At 38.5% G+C, this 16,946-nt stretch overlaps 2 protein-coding genes across 2 annotated transcripts; one reads left to right on the forward strand and one right to left on the reverse strand.

Moving 5' to 3' along the window:
- The first annotated feature begins 628 nt into the window (after positions 1-628).
- On the forward strand, positions 629-2,850 carry LOC104609468 (polygalacturonase inhibitor 2-like). The gene has a single exon (XM_010275792.3). The coding sequence runs from the start codon at positions 780-782 to the stop codon at positions 1,779-1,781; it is 1,002 nt and encodes a 333-aa protein (XP_010274094.1). The 5' UTR covers positions 629-779; the 3' UTR covers positions 1,782-2,850.
- Positions 2,851-6,819: 3,969 nt separating this feature from the next.
- LOC104609505 (polygalacturonase inhibitor-like) lies at positions 6,820-8,096 on the reverse strand. Its single transcript, XM_010275834.2, has one exon. The coding sequence runs from the start codon at positions 8,064-8,066 to the stop codon at positions 7,053-7,055; it is 1,014 nt and encodes a 337-aa protein (XP_010274136.1). The 5' UTR covers positions 8,067-8,096; the 3' UTR covers positions 6,820-7,052.
- Between the last annotated feature and the right edge of the window lie 8,850 nt (positions 8,097-16,946).

Here is a 16,946-nt window from a genome sequence, read left to right on the forward strand (position 1 = left end):
CCAACTTTCTTGAATAGAAGAGACAAGAATTTATGACTATTAACATTTTGTCAATGTTTAGATGATTGATAAAGAAAATTAAATGACACTTTAACGTCTTTTTCAAATGTCACGTAACGGCTAATTAGTAATTTGTTAAGGTAGGTAGTGTCATATTTTAGAAATCCATGTACTGAATTATTGCATTTTAAAATTTGGGGACCAAAATGCCACTATGCCCAAATTAGAGGGTATTAATCAGAAAATTTCCCTTTCTTTTAAATGGTATTGGCAAGGGGACAGAAGATGTAAACTCACTGCAGCCGTCTGCTGATTCAGAACCGAGAACCGAGACAATCCCTTTAGGACCCTGCAGACTCGAGTCAATACAGGATGGCGAATCCGGATCTTCTACCCACAATGAATGCGCTACCCATACTCTACCTACAAGGGGCGCAGCACACCGGAAATCAGTCGGCGGTGGTGTTCTGTCGGTAGGGGTGTGTGAGAACAAATTGTGTGTAGAAGATCCGGAGTGGACAAGAACGGCGCGCAGAAACTAGCAGAGACCAAACTCAAGCACGCACATAATAACAGAACAGGAGATAGAGATGGAATTATGGAAAGCTGAAGTAGGAGAGCAAAACAATGGGAGCCCTTCTTCTTCTTTGTTGACTGGTATTTCACGGATGAACTTACGATTGTGAATTAATTTCTGATCTATATATTCAGAAACAACCCTCCATGCATCCACACTCCACGCAAATTCATCAACCCAAAACTCAACCAAGAGTCAAGAGATGGCCATTCCTACCAGTGTTTCTTCCTCCTTTCTTCTCATTCTCCTTCTCGTCTCTTCTCTTCTATCGCTCAGTTTGTCCGCCTCCAGCCGTTGTCACCCAGATGACAAACGAGCCCTCCTCGCTATCAAGAAGTCCCTAAACCCACAAAACTTTGCTTCCTGGAATCCCCGTACCGACTGCTGTGGTTGGGACGACGTCATATGCGATGCAGACGACCAAGTCGTCCGCCTCTACATCAGGTATACCACCATGATCGGCTCCATCCCGGCTGCCGTCGGCGATCTCCGCTACCTCGAAATTCTGGACTTCAGTTACATCAACAACCTCACTGGCTCCATCCCTTACTCCATCACCAAACTTCAGAATCTCAAGTCGCTCACTATCAGTAGGACCTCTGTCACTGGCCCCGTCCCTGAATTCCTCAGCCAACTCAAAAACCTCGAGTCTCTTGACTTGTCCTTCAACGAACTCTCCGGGCCGATCCCTGCTTCTCTGGCTGATCTCACGAAACTGGGATACCTTGTACTCCGAGTAAATAAACTTACAGGAACTATACCTGATTCGCTTGGGAGATTCAAAAGCAACTTCACGACGTTCGACCTTTCTCACAATGAGCTCTCAGGCACGATCCCGAAATCGTTAGGCGGATTGAATTTCCAGGGCATCGGTTTGTCCGACAATAACTTGGTCGGCGACGCTTCAATGTTGTTCAGAGAGAACTCAGATGCGCTGTGGTATGATTTGTCACGTAATCAACTGGACTTCGATCTGTCGAAGGTGAGATTTCCGAAGACAACATCGTCGTTGGATTTGTCTCACAACAGGATTCGAGGGAGTATTCCAAAGCAGTTAACTGAATTGAGTGTGGCAGAGTTGGATTTGAGTTATAATCGGTTGTGTGGGGAGATTCCTATTGGTGGGAATTTGCAGACTCTGGGGTCCGGCCCCTTCTACCATAATAAGTGTTTGTGTGGTTCGCCACTCCCCAAGTGCAAGTAGCTTGGTGGTACTGAATGCAACAATCAGTATATACTTTCTTCCATTTCTTCCCGGCCGGAGTTTCTGACTTCTCTGTCGGTGCAGGTTGACGGGCCGGGAAATTATTTTTTCTATAATAAATAAATGCATCACGTCTCTCACTCTCTCTCTTGTAAAACTAGAAATTAATGTATGGTATCGAATTTTGTATTGGGCAATTTGGACACAGATACACTTTGGAAATGCATTGATACCTACAAAAATGCTTGTATTTGCTAGTAAATACATATAAATTTCATAAATATATTAACAATACTAAATTTAAAATCAAATAGCCATAAGAACTAAAAATGATGTATAGATAAATAGAAAATGTATATTTTAATTATATATATGAAAAACTATATTACAATTAATATGCCCATATGCATAAATATCATACAATTTTATAGATAATGCATCAATCAAGAGTCCGAGACACATAAAGTATATACATTTTAATTATTCAATTATTTTCTATTTTACTATTTTTTATTTTTTTACATTAACAAAAAAAGTCAACCAAATATTAATTTCTCAAATGTAAATTAAAATATCAATTAATAATTTATAAATTTTTAATTGCTAATATAATTATTATGTTATTAATATTTTTTCTATAGTTTTTCTAAAATTAAAAACCAATTTTGGCATAAATGTTGATTAGTAGAGTTGATAGATTTTATTTAATAATGTATTCCCAAATATTTTGTTAACATTTGTATTTTTGTAAATATTTAATATGTTGTTATTTAATATATATATATATATATATTAATTTTAAGTACTAAAATAACCATTCTATTATTAATACTTTATTTGCATAAATTGAGATTAAAATCATCTATCGTAGAACCGATAAAGATGAGTGATTTGATTCTTTATATACTAGCTGGGTTAGGATCCAAATATGAATATGTTTTTGCTGCCATTACTAATAGGTTCGAGATAGAGGACCTCGATATTAATGATGTTTTAGACATTCTTCTTGGCCATGAGGGCTGATTAGAATAGAATGCTACCACAGTTGATTCACCCCCTGCGGCCAATATGGCTAATTTGGAAAATAATAAAAATCAAAATAATAGTCAGTACTCCTCTTCAGGGAACACCTGCGGGAGAGGCAGGGGGTGTGGTTCTTTAGAAAACCACATGAATAATCGTAGTAGAGGATGTGGAAATACAATTATTTGTCGACTGTGTAATAGGGACATGGGGTGATTAAATGTTGCCAACGATATGATCTCAACTACAAGAATGAGAAGGCAGAACCAGCAGCCTACATTAGCAATACTGCTCCCTTTCAGTCTGCATTCAAGTTTGGAAATTAAGAATATTGGTTCTTCAGTTCTGCATAATGCTACTCGTTAGTTTTCTTTAAATAATATTTTTCATGTACCGGAGCTCTCCAAAAATTTGTTATCTGTTAAAAAATTTGCTCAGGATAACAAATTATTTTTTGAATTTCATGGTAATTATTTTCTTGTGAAGGATTATACGGGGAACATCCTGCCATGAGGAGCCCATAGAGATGGGTTGTATCAGTGGCGAGGTGATCAATACAAATCAGTCTTTTGCATTGATTGGCGAAAATGCTTCTGTTGATGATTGGTACAAATATCTTGGGCATCTAGCCATGTGAATTGTGAAGCAAGTTGTCACTCAGTTTGGTCTACCTTATGAAGGTCAATTTTGTTTCAACTCTAATTTACTTTGTGAATCGGGTCAAGTTAGTAAGAGTCATAGGTTTCCTCTTCCCTTGTCTTCTTCAGTTGTTTCTCGTCCACTAGATTTGATATTTTCAGATGTATGGGAACCAGCCCCAGTTTTATTTAATGCAAGGTTTCGATATTATGTAATTTCATTGATGTATTTTTATCCTTTAAGCATCATGTTGAAAATTTATTTAATACCAAAATCAAGGCTCTGCAATCTAATTGGAGTGAAGAATATCGGAAACTTTCTTTTTACCAGGACTCCATTGGCATTGCTCATCGAGTCGCGTGCCCTCACACACATGAACAGAATGGTTGTGCTGAGCGGAAACATCATCATGTTATTGAAGCAACCCTGTCTCTATTGGCTTCCTCGTCGCTCCCCTTCTCTTTTTGGGCAGATGCCGCCCTTACAGCTGTTTACCTAATTAATCGGCTTCGTACTGCTACTCTTCGGAACAAGTCTCCATATGAAGTTTTGTTCGGCTCCCCTCCAGATTATAGGTTCCTCAATTTTCAAGTGTGCTTGCTATCCACTACCCCGTTCGTACAATTGGCACAAGTTCGATTTTCGTTCCCATAAATGCATCTTTTTGGCTATAGCGACAAACACAAAGGGTATCGCTATCCGCACCCTGAAACTGGGAAAGAATACATCTCCAGACATGCTATCTTTGATGAGCATCATTTCTTGGGATACTCAGTGACTGCTCCCACTGAATCGGTTCAGCCAACTAGGGTTTATCTATGACCGCCGCTTGCACCTCCAACTACACCTCCGGCTTCCATTACAGATTCCCTAGCTTTTGACTCATTGATATAGGATAATTCAGATCTTCCACCGCCGACTGACAACCCTCACCATTTGATAGCTTCCTCCACAGATATGTCTTCTCCTGAAGTCAGACCTCGTGGGACACGTCCTATGCAGGACATTCTTGCTGTAATAGTCCTAGTTGCTTCTAAGCATTCTCGTAAGCTTCCTATGGTCACTCATTCCATGGATGGATCTCTTCCTCCCTGTTCTCATCTCACGACCAGGTATCCCTTACCACAATCATTATTAGTTCAGTCTCGAGATGATACCATGGAACCCTTCGGTTATTCATAAGCAGTAAAATCTGCTCATTGGCGTGATGCCATGACTAAGGAATTTAATGCACTTGTTTCTAATGGTACTTGGAGTCTTGTTCCCTACTTGTCTGACATGAATGTGGTAGGGAGCAAATGGGTCTATAAGGTAAAACGGAAGGCAGATGGTACTATTGATAGATACAAGTTACGATTGGTAGCACAAGGTTTTATTCAAATCCCCGGGGTTGACTTTACAGCTACTTTTAGCCCGATTGTAAAACCCGTAACCATCCGTACCATTCTCTTTCTTGTCATGATGAATTAGTGGTGTATACATCAGATTGATTTTTATAATGCTTTCTTGAATGGGGTACTTTGTGAGGATATCTATATCAAACAGCCCAAGGGGTTTGAAGATCCCTCTAGGTCGACCCATGTGTGCAAATTGCATAAGGCTCTTTATGGACTTCGACAAGCACCACAGGCTTGGTATGTTCGTGTCACTCACCAGTTAGCACAAATGGGTTTTAGAGCCTCTATAGTTGATACTTCTTCCTCTTTGTGTTTTGTTCCAAGAGCATTACTCTTTATCTTCTTATTTATGTGGATGAGGTCTTACTTATTGGGAACTCCCAATGTACTATCCATAGCTGCATTTAGGAGCTCTCTCGCCATTTCTCTCTTAAGGATCTGGGTCCTGCTACTTTCTTCCTTGGTATTCAGCTTATTCGGCATTCTAATGGGGTTCTTCTCAGTCAGCGCCAATACATCACTGATTTGCTACATCGGTCTCACATGGATGCTGCAAAACCCATTTCCTCTCCTATGGTAGTTCATCCCAAGCTCACTCGACATAATGGTTCTCCTCTTGTTGATCCTACTGAGTATCGGAGTATTGTTGGGGCTCTTTAGTATGTGGCGATCACCCGTTTGAACATCTCGTTTGTAGTAAGCAAAGTTTCTCAGTACCTGCAGTCTCCTACTGATGATCACTGGGCAGCTGTGAAATGCATCTTGCGTTACCTTAAACATACCATTATGCATGGTTTGAACCTCTCATGGACATCCTCTACCTCTCTTAATCTTCATGCTTTTTCCGATGTGGACTGGGCAGGGTGTCTAGATGATCGCAGATCCATCGGAGGCTTTGCTATCTATTTAGGCCCTAATTTAATTGCTTGGAGCTCCTACAAACAAGCAACGATTGCATGTTCTAGCACTGAGTCTGAGTTTCGTGCTTGTGCCACATCCGCTATTGAGGTGCTTTGGATTTCATCTCTCCTTCGAGATCTTGGAGTTACACTCTCTGAGATTTCTACTATTTGGTGTGACAACATTGGTGCCACTTATCATGTTGCCAACCCTGTGTTTTGTGCTCGGGCTCAGCATGCTGAGGTTGAATTCCATTTTCTCCGGGATCTGGTTCTTGCACGATGGCTTACTGTCTGTTTTATCTCTTCCAAAGATCAGGTTGCTGACATTCTCACCAGGCCTCTCGCCGGTGTTCACTTCCGCTTCTTGGGAGACAAACACCATGTTCATGCTGAGCATGGAGCTTGAGGGGGTGTATTAGAGTATATCTTGTATACCCAGTTGCGTATATCCTTAGGATAACAATTATCCTTAGAGTGTTAGGATAATTGTTATCCTAATGAAATGAGATCTGTTTGTTATCTTTGTTGATTGTTATCTAGGACTCTATCTAAGATAGAGTTTCCTCTTTGCAGAACTCTTCTATTATAAATACAGTTCAAGGCCAATGGCCAACTCACTGCGCCCAAACATTATTTGTCTACTTTGTTTTAACTGTTTCTATTATTAAAAAAATGTATACATTTTCTAAAATTTTCTTTTGTTTTTGGTATGCATCCTTTTCCATGACTTTACTTTTTCCGCATTTAGGTTAGGCTATGATCCCTTTTTCTATGTTTTGGTTCTGGTTTTGTGAGATCGGAGTTTGTATGGAGCTTCTCGGGATTGTTGGGAAGAGCTTCTCACCCTTGATTGCCTCTTTTTCTAGCTTCCTGGCAAGAGATTCAACACATAGAACAAAAATATATGAGGAAAGAGGGTACCCATTCCCCCTATCTAATACCTCCAGTAGGAAGAATTTCCCTTGTATGAGTGCCATTAATTAAAACTTTTTCAATAAAATTCCAGTCAAGTTGTTATTGGTAAGAATCTGTTTGTAAATGTAAAATTCAAGACAATTTATTAAAAATCATCCGACATCAATAATAATAAGTTTATTTCTTTCAGAGAACATCATCAACCTAGCGATGATACAAAAGATGCGCAGAAATAGAAGAGAAAAAACGTATTACACTACACTACAGCCACTCACTGTTTTATTGCATAAACCCATAAATAGAAATTGCATTATGTTTGAACTCCCAGCTCTGAGTGTCCACCAGTGTAATTAATAATAAATCTCAGTTACGTTAATCCATCCATGGCGGCAAAGCTACTTGCATTTGGGAAGAGGCGGACCACACAAACATGCATTATTGTTAAACACACCGACCCTCTGCACGTTCCCACCGATCGGAATCTTCCCACACAGTCGATTGTAACTCAAATCCAGGTCTGTCAAATCCAGTTTCGTAACCTGTCTTGGGATGCTCCCTCGAATCCTGTTGTGCGACAGATCCAAGTATGTCAGGGTCCTTGGAAACATTACCTGCGACAGATCAAAGTCAAGCAAATTCCAGGACAAATCCATATTTTCCGTGATTTTGTTTTCTTTGAATAGCACCGATGGGTCGCCGACGAGCTTGTTATGAGAAAGGTAAACGGACTTGAGGTTCAACTGGGCAAAAGACTTAGGAATCTCGCCGGAGAGGTAGTTGTCAGAAAGGTCCAAAGAATGGAAGTAGCCGCTGAATCTTCCAAATGAGTCTGGTATGCTTCCAGTGAGTTGGTTATGCGAGAGTGTTAAACCTCCCAGGTGGGGTAGATCAGCGAGAGAAGCCGGGATTGAACCCGATAGCTGGTTGTAGGACAAGTCAAGGTAGTCGAGGTTTTTGAGGCGGCTGTGGAATCCAGGGATGGGGCCGGAGAGATTGGTCTGGCTAATGATAAGCGATATGAGGTTGTGAAGGTTGACAATGGAGGATGGGATAGAGCCATGGAGGTTGCTGATCAGATCGAATGTCAAGATGCGAAGGTAGGGAAGGTCGCCAATGGCTGCCGAAATTTCCCCGGAGATGTTAGCTTGTGCGATGGAGAGTTGGGTGACACGGTTGGTTTGGGAATCGCAGGTGACGTAGGTCCAGCTTTCACAGCAGTCTGTGGTGGGATTCCAAGAGGCAAGGTCTTGGGGATTGTTGAAGGATTTCTTGATTTTCAAGAGAGCAATCTTATCACTACGGTTGCAGCGTTGTGAGATGGAGGCAGAGAGTGTGAGAGTGGAAGATATGAGAAGGAGAGAGAGGACAAGAGGAAATGGAACAATGGTACTTCTACTGTGAACAACCATCTTGCTTGGTGGGATGAGTTTTCAAGACTCACAACTTTTGAACTTTATAGAGAGGTACAGCTTGACAAGTCAAATAAGGAGGGCAGGCTCAGCTCCTTGGTTTAATTTCATATTCTCTTTCTCAGTGTGCCCCAGTCGCTGCCCCAAGTAAGACCTTAACCAGGTACTTGGCCTAGCCCCCAGATCCCTTTTATGTTACTGTTCATCGCCATAAATGAAGCTAGAATCAAACAAGGTTGGCGCAAGTTGATCCCATGCACTGCATTTTAAACACACTGGCTTTGTATTACCTTGTTAATAACAGATCCCGATTTGCTAGACACACAGAGGGGGCGTTTTAAAATGTGAATTGTTTTTCTTGTTGCCGGTTCCTGAAACAAACAAATAAATCTGATTTGAAAAAGATTGATTGCTTCTTAAAACAAAAACACGGAAAACATGTGATTGGTTGTGTATGTGTTTTTTTTTTTTTTTTCAAAATTGAAACAAAAAATATGTGTTTGAATTTTTGGGTTTCAGAAACATGTTTTTATCTGATTATTTGATATTATGTTTCATAATTCACATAATTTTTATACTAGAAAATTTGTTTTTTTTTCTATTTTAAAAAAGAATTATTTTGATGGTTCCAAAGGTTGGGAATAAATCTTTATATTTTATTTGTAAAAATCAAAATGATTTTAACAACAAAATGCAATCATGCAATGATAGAAACAAATAATCAAATACAAAACAAGTAATAATAAAGAGCACCAAGATTTACAAGGAAAATCCCTCAATGAAAAGGTAAAAACCACAGGACTGAAGTTCAAAATTCATCCACTATCAACAATAATAATGAGGTACAAAAATCTCTCTAACAACGGCAAAAGACATATACATCAAGAGTAACAAACTCTCGGGTATCACAAACAATCTCACTGCAAATTAAGTGGATTACAAGAGAAATGGAGAAATTGATGAAGGAATATCGACACATGCAATTCATGCAAGGCCCACACACTTTGCCCCAATCTCTCAAGCAAGCTAAGTTCGATAAGAACACCTCCTCTTCTTATCCTCTTATGTAAACAAATGTACATTATCTCTATTATTTTGTTTAACAACCAATGCCAAAATCTATAAATACTGTTAATAGTATTTGGTCAGGATTAGGATAACTCAAAGATAATCTTAGTGTAATCCCTATCAAATCAGGACAAGTTTAGGATAATCACTCTATGTAGAGTCCGTCACTGTAAATAATTCTATAGTGACGGATTTAAAGTTCTGTCACTAAAAATACATTATTTAGTGACGGAGAAATTTTTCATCACCATAAAGAGATTATAATAATGGACGGTTAAAGCTCCGTACTAAATTGTAATTTATAGTGACGAAAAATTGAATGTTCGTCACAAAAACATAAAATCTTGGCATATAGTGACGGATAATTGTCATCTTTCACAAATGATGAACTTAAAGTGACGGGCCACTTAATCATTGTCACTAAATATTGAGTTATAGAAACGGACAATTAAATAATCATCATTAAATGGTAAATTATAGTGACAGATAAATGAATGTCTGCCACAAAAGCATAAAATATTGTTGTATAGTGACAAACAATTGTTATTCGTCACAACTGATTGACTTATAGTGATTGGCGATTTAATCATCGTCACTAATTGCCGAGTTGTAGTGACGGAAAATTAAATATCTGTCACAAAATCATAAAAGTTGATTTATAGTGATGAATAGTTTAATATCAATTACATAATCTTTATTTATAGTGATGGGTGTATTTTTCACAATTTTTTATCTATAATAATGGACAATTAATGCTTTTTCACAAATTAAAATCACAACATCTTCATTTTGGGAAACAAACATTTTTTGTAGTGACATTTTCTCATAATCATTGTTTAAAGGATATTTTGTTTTAAACAATGGGCAATAGGTTAAACATTTAGATATTTAAAAAAAGTTTTGGTAAAATTCAATTTAAGTTCTACATAGGGATACTCTTTAGTCAAGTTTTTATAGACCATTAATAGCTTTTAATATTGTGGAGGCTTGATTGATCCATACATTATGCTTGATAATCTGTCTAGGGCTTGGCATTTGAGCTTGCTAGCCAATGAATTAATAAATTATATGAAAAATATAAAATGTTAATTTATTTTATAATCAAATATAGAAAAATATGCAAATTTTTCTAAATTCATAACCAAAGTATACCATATATTTCTCTCTCTTTCTCTCTCTCTCTCTCTCTCACACACACACGCACACACACACACACACACACACACACACACACACTAGCGAGGCTCCGTGTGATGCACACTAAAATTTGAAAACCAAATAATAAGATCGAAGGAAGGTAATTCACAGTAAAATAATAAATGCATAATTATTGTTAATTTAAGGTTAATTAAACCATAATTATTGTTAATGAATTATTTTTATTTTGTAATTAAATTTAAATAATAGTTGTTAGTTAATAGTAAAATAAGTAAATTATTGTTTTATGATAAAGTAATTGAATGGTGATGGAGCGGGTTCGGGGCAAAAACCATATTTCCCATCCCCCAACCCCGATTTTGAAACAAATCCCCACCCCGACCTCGACCACTGTTAGGGATAAAAGTTATCCTTCATCCCTAATCCCTAATGAATACGAGTTTCCTATGGGGATTTGAATCACCAAAATTTTTTAATTGAAAGTATTTTTGGAAAATAAATTTACTTAAAATAAAGAATAATTCAAAATATATATTTATATATAATGTAAATAATCTATATTATATATATAAAGAAAAGCGGCCCACGTCAACTACCCTATCCTTTCTCTAAACCCCCTTCCTCCTTAACTCTCTTTCCTTTCCCCTTTCCACCACTTCCATTTTTCCAATTCAACACCCTTTCTCTTCATTCCTTAATCAAGTAAGATAACAAAATTAACCAATTTACTATTAATTATGTAATTAAAGTTGATTAAAAATTTTAATTAAAAGTATTTTTGGAATATAGATTCACTTAAACTAGAGAAAATTTTAAAAACATAAATAATATTTTTAATATATTTTGATATATATTTATAATGTATATAATATTATATATATATAATCAGGGGTCGGGGTAGTGCAAGGACTTCACTCTCTATACCCGTCCCCATCCTCAATTAGGGATCCCTATTAATCCCCATTGGGTCAAGGAGGTCGAGTACCTAGCGAGGATGGAGAAAATTGCCATCCCTAAGTAATTTTGTTAATTAAACAATCTAACTAAGTTTTATTAAGCAACCTAACAATATTATGATACATATATATATTGAAATCCTACACATAGGGCTGTCAATGGGTTGGGTCTAAGTTGGGTCTAGGTAGAACCAATCCCAAACCAATTATTAATTGGGACAAAATCTCATACCAGAAAACTACCCAAATCAATAGTCAGTAGCAACTTGATTAGAGGTGTAAAACGGGTCGTGCCGCCCTCCCTTGGGATAACTAAGGGGTCAGCTTGGCATTGCCCATGGTCTAAGCCTGTGTGGGCCCATTTCGTGCTGCAGGCCAAGCTGGTCTGTGGGCCAAGCCGGTCCAAAGCTATTTATTTTAGAAAATTGAAACAAAATTAAAATTTTAATTTTATATAATCAATCCGATCAAAGAATGAAAAAATGAAGCTAAAAATAAAGAACACCAGCAATCATGATAACCATTAATAACCAGATAAATAAGAAGGAATCAAAAAAATAAACAACCTGATTGTCCATGTTAGGAAAAATAGCTCTGAGATGATTGAGCAAGGGCACGGAGGCCATCCCATAGCATACGGTTCTTTTTCTATTGTGTCTGTGCACATAAAGCAGTTCCCCATTGCAAATTGAATGAAACAAAAGCCATTGGCATTATAGATTTTGGATCCTTAAGAATCGTTTGGCGTTCCAATGCCATCTGAAGTAAACAACATTGATAAAATCAACATCGAATAAAGATAGAACAATAAAACGTAGTCAAGACATTGTATATTTGAGAAGAAGAAGAAGAAGAAATTAGTCAAGCCTGTGTACATCGGGATCACTTGTAGTTCAGGATTCTTGTTCAAGCTTCTCCCCCCTTTACACCTCTCTCTCTCTCTCTATGCATACGACTGCACGAGCACGGGCGTGAATATTTGAATTTTAGGGTATTTCAATTTTGGATTACCGCCATTTCCAAGTGTAGCCCTGAGTAGGGTTGGGCATCCAGGTTTACACTAACTAACATGGTTTTCGAACTACCATTGACCTGGACGGTCGGACCGTTTTGCCCAGGTACCGTCCAGGAAACCGGTCCCATTTTACCCCAAATTCGGTCCTTGACCAAAAATCGTTGAATCGGTCAATGAACCGTTGGCCCAGGCTGTCGAACTGTCAACTCGTTCAACGGTTTATGGCCATTTTTTATTTTTATTTTTTTGCCAAAATGGGCCATCCGTTCGAACTGGATGGTCGACCGGAAACCGATGGCTAGAATGGTTCCATGGTTGCTGCTACCGTGAATCCTTTTACTTCTGTCCTTGATCCACCGACGGTGGATATTCCTTTGAAGGTACCTTCAATCAAGTGGGGAGAACCGGCGATGCTTTTCTCAGAAGAAGATATTGAGAAATCTCTCTCCCCTCTCCAATTTGCGCAGGTTGGAAAATGCTCATATGGTCGCCCTTCCCTAGCAGAGATTAGGAAATTTCTGGTTGGTACATTTAGACTCCAAAAAGCTATTGTGGTCACTGCATTAGATCCGAGGCATGTGCTTCTCATATTTGAAAGTGAGGAGGAATACCTTAGGGTTTGGCTGTGAGAGGCTGCTATTATCAAGGATTTTCTTCTAAGATTTCTGAAATGGATGCCTGGTTTGGAGTTAGGATGGAAACCTTCAGTGGTTTCTCTTTGGATTTCTCTACGAATGTTGCCGATTAACCTATACAATGACATGTACCTATGATCAATTGTGCAGGTAGCAGGAAGAGTGCTAAAAGTTGATCCGACAATTGCTCGTTTAACCAGAACAACCGCGGCTAGGGTTTGCATGAAGGTTGATCTGTTGAAAGAAAACCCTAGTCATGTTTGGGTTGGGCTCAGCAAGGAGAGTTTCTAGTAGAAAATAGTTTATGAGAACCTCCCCAAATACTACACATTTTGCTTCAAACATGGTCACGGTGAGGGGGATTGCAAATTGAAACTGAAGAGAAATTCGAAAGCTGAGGGAGAAGTCGCCAAGTCTAAATCTACTTAGCTCCAAAGCTTGTTGAACCTGAACAAGCACTAAGGAAAAAACAAACTGTGAAGCAGGTTTACCAGGAAGTTCAAAGAACCTCAGCAACTGTCCCAGAAATTGAAGTGATAGAAAATACAAATACAGAAGAGATCCAGACTCAACAACCTAAAATCCCAGAACAAATGATATTACCTACAGAGGGGGTGCGAAAATCCTTTGCTTCCGAAGATGATATTAGTTTGAAGCCTGTTCATCCAATTAGTTTGGAGATGATATCCTTTTCGTTTAGGAAACCTGACAGGATCTGGAGTCTTGTGGATTTGCAAAAATCCAAGTTGGAATTGGATGAGAGGCTTTCTCATAGGGGTACAACACTGTCATCAATTCTGATGTCGAGTTGCTTGATAAAATTACTGAAAGAGCTCAAGGTTCCTCCTGTGCCTTTTCTGAGGACAAAGCCGGGTTAGAGGTGGAAGCGAACTAGGCATAGGTTGTTCGCAAGAAAAGGCCTCGCAAGACCAGTTACCAGATCATATACTGACCAAGGTATGACTACCTCTAGTTATTCTTAATGAATGGCTATTTTGGAATATTAAAGGGATTACAAATGATCCCTCTATCACTCGTTTGAAATAACTCTACAAACTGCATAAGTTAGGTGTAGTAGCAGTATTTGAACCCATGATTGGGGATGACAAGCTTTCCCAGATTTCTAGGAGACTCAACATGACTGGTTTTATGGTTAATATTAGTAGTAAAATTTTTATGTTTTGGAATAACTTTTTCTCTGTATAGTTGATTGAAGATTGTGATCAAATACTAATTGTGAAAGTTACCACTACTACCATTGAGATTTTTTTTTTCTTTCTATGGTTTATGCCAAATGTGATCAATTGGAAAGAATGTCTCTTTGGAACAGAATTCAAAACTTAGCCTCTAGTATTTCTGAACCCTGGTTGTTAGCTGGAGATTTTAATATGATCACTTGTAGAGAGGAAAAAGTGGGGGGAAGAAATCTTGATGTATCTACAATGGAGGATTTTGTTGATCTGATAAATGCCACAGACCTGATTGATTTGGGTTTCTCTGGAAGTAGATTCACATGTTGCAATAACAGAGAAGGTTTGGACTGTGTTTGGGCTCATCTAGGTCGAGTTTTGGTTATTTCCAACTGGACGCGATCCTTCCCTTTGAAGCCTGTGACACATCTTAATCGCACCTGTTTTGACCACAACCCTCTAGTTTTTTCTATTGAGGAGGAAAGACAGACAAGTCCCAAGCCTTTCAGGTTTTAGCAAATGTGGTTCTTTCACCACTCCTTTCACACGGCTGTTAGGGATTGTTGGACTGAGGAGGTTAACGCCAATCCATTGGTGAGTTTATTTCTCAAACTACATAGATTAAGGAGTAAACTCAAGCAATGGAATTGGGAGGTTTTGGGGAATGTTCATCAGGCTGTCAAGGAGGTAGAAGATAGGGTTCAACATGCTGAAATGAATCATTTACAGATGAATTCTACTACTAGCTTCATGAAGTTAAGAGAGGAGAGGAAGAAACTTCATGAAGTTCACAAACAAGAGAAAATTTTCTAGAGGCAGAAATCTAGAATTAAATGGTTGAAAGGGGGGGATAGAAACTCAAAATTTTTTTATCTCTTTGTTAAGCTGAATCGGATGCGAAGCAGAATTTGCAAAATCAAAAATTTCATAGGTGATTGGATTTTTGATCTAGAGGAATTGAAACATGGTGCAGTAAGCTATTTTTGTAGTGTTCTTTCAGAGGAAGGGGCTGTTGGTGATTAGGATTTGGTGGAAGTCATTCCGTGTGTGGTTAATCAGGAAGACAATGACTATATTTTGGACATTCCTTTTGAGACAGAAATTCAAGAGGTGGTTCATGCCATGTATAGAGACAGTACACCAGGGCCGGATGGTTTTAGAGGACATTTTTTTTTGTCTCGTGTTGGGATATTGTTGGAACGGATGTGGTAGCGACTGTCCAATTCTTCTTTAATGGTGGCCAGCTTCCGGTTAGTTACACTTCCTCCTTTATTTCTTTAATTCCAAAATGCAAGGTTTTAGAAAGTTTCACAGATTTTCGTCCCATCAGCTTAGGTAATTTTTGCTACAAAATTATTGCTAAAATTTTTACTAAGAGACTGACCAGCATTTTACCAAAGATAATTTCACAAGAGCAGGGTGCTTTCATTCAGGGGTGAAATATCATGGATAATGTAGCTTTGGTGCAGAAAATGGTTACAAATATTGATAGGAAGGTTGTGGGGGAAAATGTTGTGCTTAAACTGGATATGGCTAAAGCTTACGACCAGCTGAATTGGGACTTTCTCTTCAATGTCCTGAGACGGTTCAATTTTAGTGAATCATAGATTGAAGCTGATTAGAAAAATGGTTGTGAATTGTTGGTTCTCAGTTCTTTGGAATGGAGGAGTCACAGGGTGTTTTCAATCCACCAAAGGCTTTCGGCAAGGGGATCCACTCTCGCCTTATTTGTTTATCATTGTAGAAGAGGTACTTAGTAGAAACTTATCCAAGCTGGGAGAAAAATATTCTATAGATGTTTATGTGACCTATAGGGGATTCCCTCCTATCACCCACAATCTCTATGCTGATGACACTATCATATTCACAACAGGGTCCAAGCAAGTGTTATAGAAAGTAATGTCAATAATCTAAAGGAATGAGTAATGTTCAGGTCAATTGGTGAAAAAGGCGAAGAACTGCTTTTTCGCATCAACAAAAGCCTTTCATAGTAGAAACCAAATTATAACTTCAAACACGGGCTACTTGCACAAGCCTCTTCCCTTCACCTACCTTGGTATCCCAATTGGTAAGGGCCGTGTGAAAGTAGAAACCTTTGATGGGGTTGTGCAGAAAGTGGTAGCAAAAATTTTGGGCTGGAAAGGGAAAGTTATCAGGTGGCTGAAACAGTTGATGAAAGGATTCCTTTGGTCTAATTTGGATACAAGTAATCATCACCATTGAATCGCTTGGGGGAAAATTGTGAGACCTTTTTTTGAAGGTGGGCTACAATTTAAAAGTTTATCTGATGTCCAAAAAGCCCTCAGGTTTAAAGCTTTGTGGTGAGTGCTTTTTTAAAACTCTTTGTGGGCCAAATTTTTCAAAGCCAAGGTGTTGAAGCATGATCATTTCTATACAACAATCCCTCCTTGCTACACTTCTCGTACCTGGAAAGTGAACATGGAACTAAGAGGTGACTTAATCCTTCTTTCGAGTTGGTTAGTGGTAAGGGGAGAGATCAGCTTTTGATTAGTTAATTGTACCATGGATGGTCCTTTAATTGAGAAAGCCATTCAACTAGATGGTCTTAATTTGCAGTTGAGAGTTTGTGATGTTGTTGATGAGGCATGAATATGGCGCCTGGATTAGGTTAGGGGTTTTCTTGAGGATGAGAATAGCAGTATTCAGGGGTCAAGTGTGAAGCTCTCTAATAGCCAAGACAAGATAGTATGGCTTCTTGAGGCGAAAGGGGATTTCTCTATAAAAATAGCTTGGTCCTTCTATAGGACTGCTCACCCTACGATGGAATGGTACAAGGTAGTTTGGAATGCTTTAGTGACCACCAAGATAAGCTTTTTTGTCTGGAAACTTATGGTGGG

Source organism: Nelumbo nucifera, chromosome 7 (assembly GCF_055504915.1).
Source record: "Nelumbo nucifera cultivar China Antique chromosome 7, China Antique-T2T, whole genome shotgun sequence".
In the NCBI taxonomy this organism is placed as follows: Eukaryota; Viridiplantae; Streptophyta; class Magnoliopsida; order Proteales; family Nelumbonaceae; genus Nelumbo; species Nelumbo nucifera.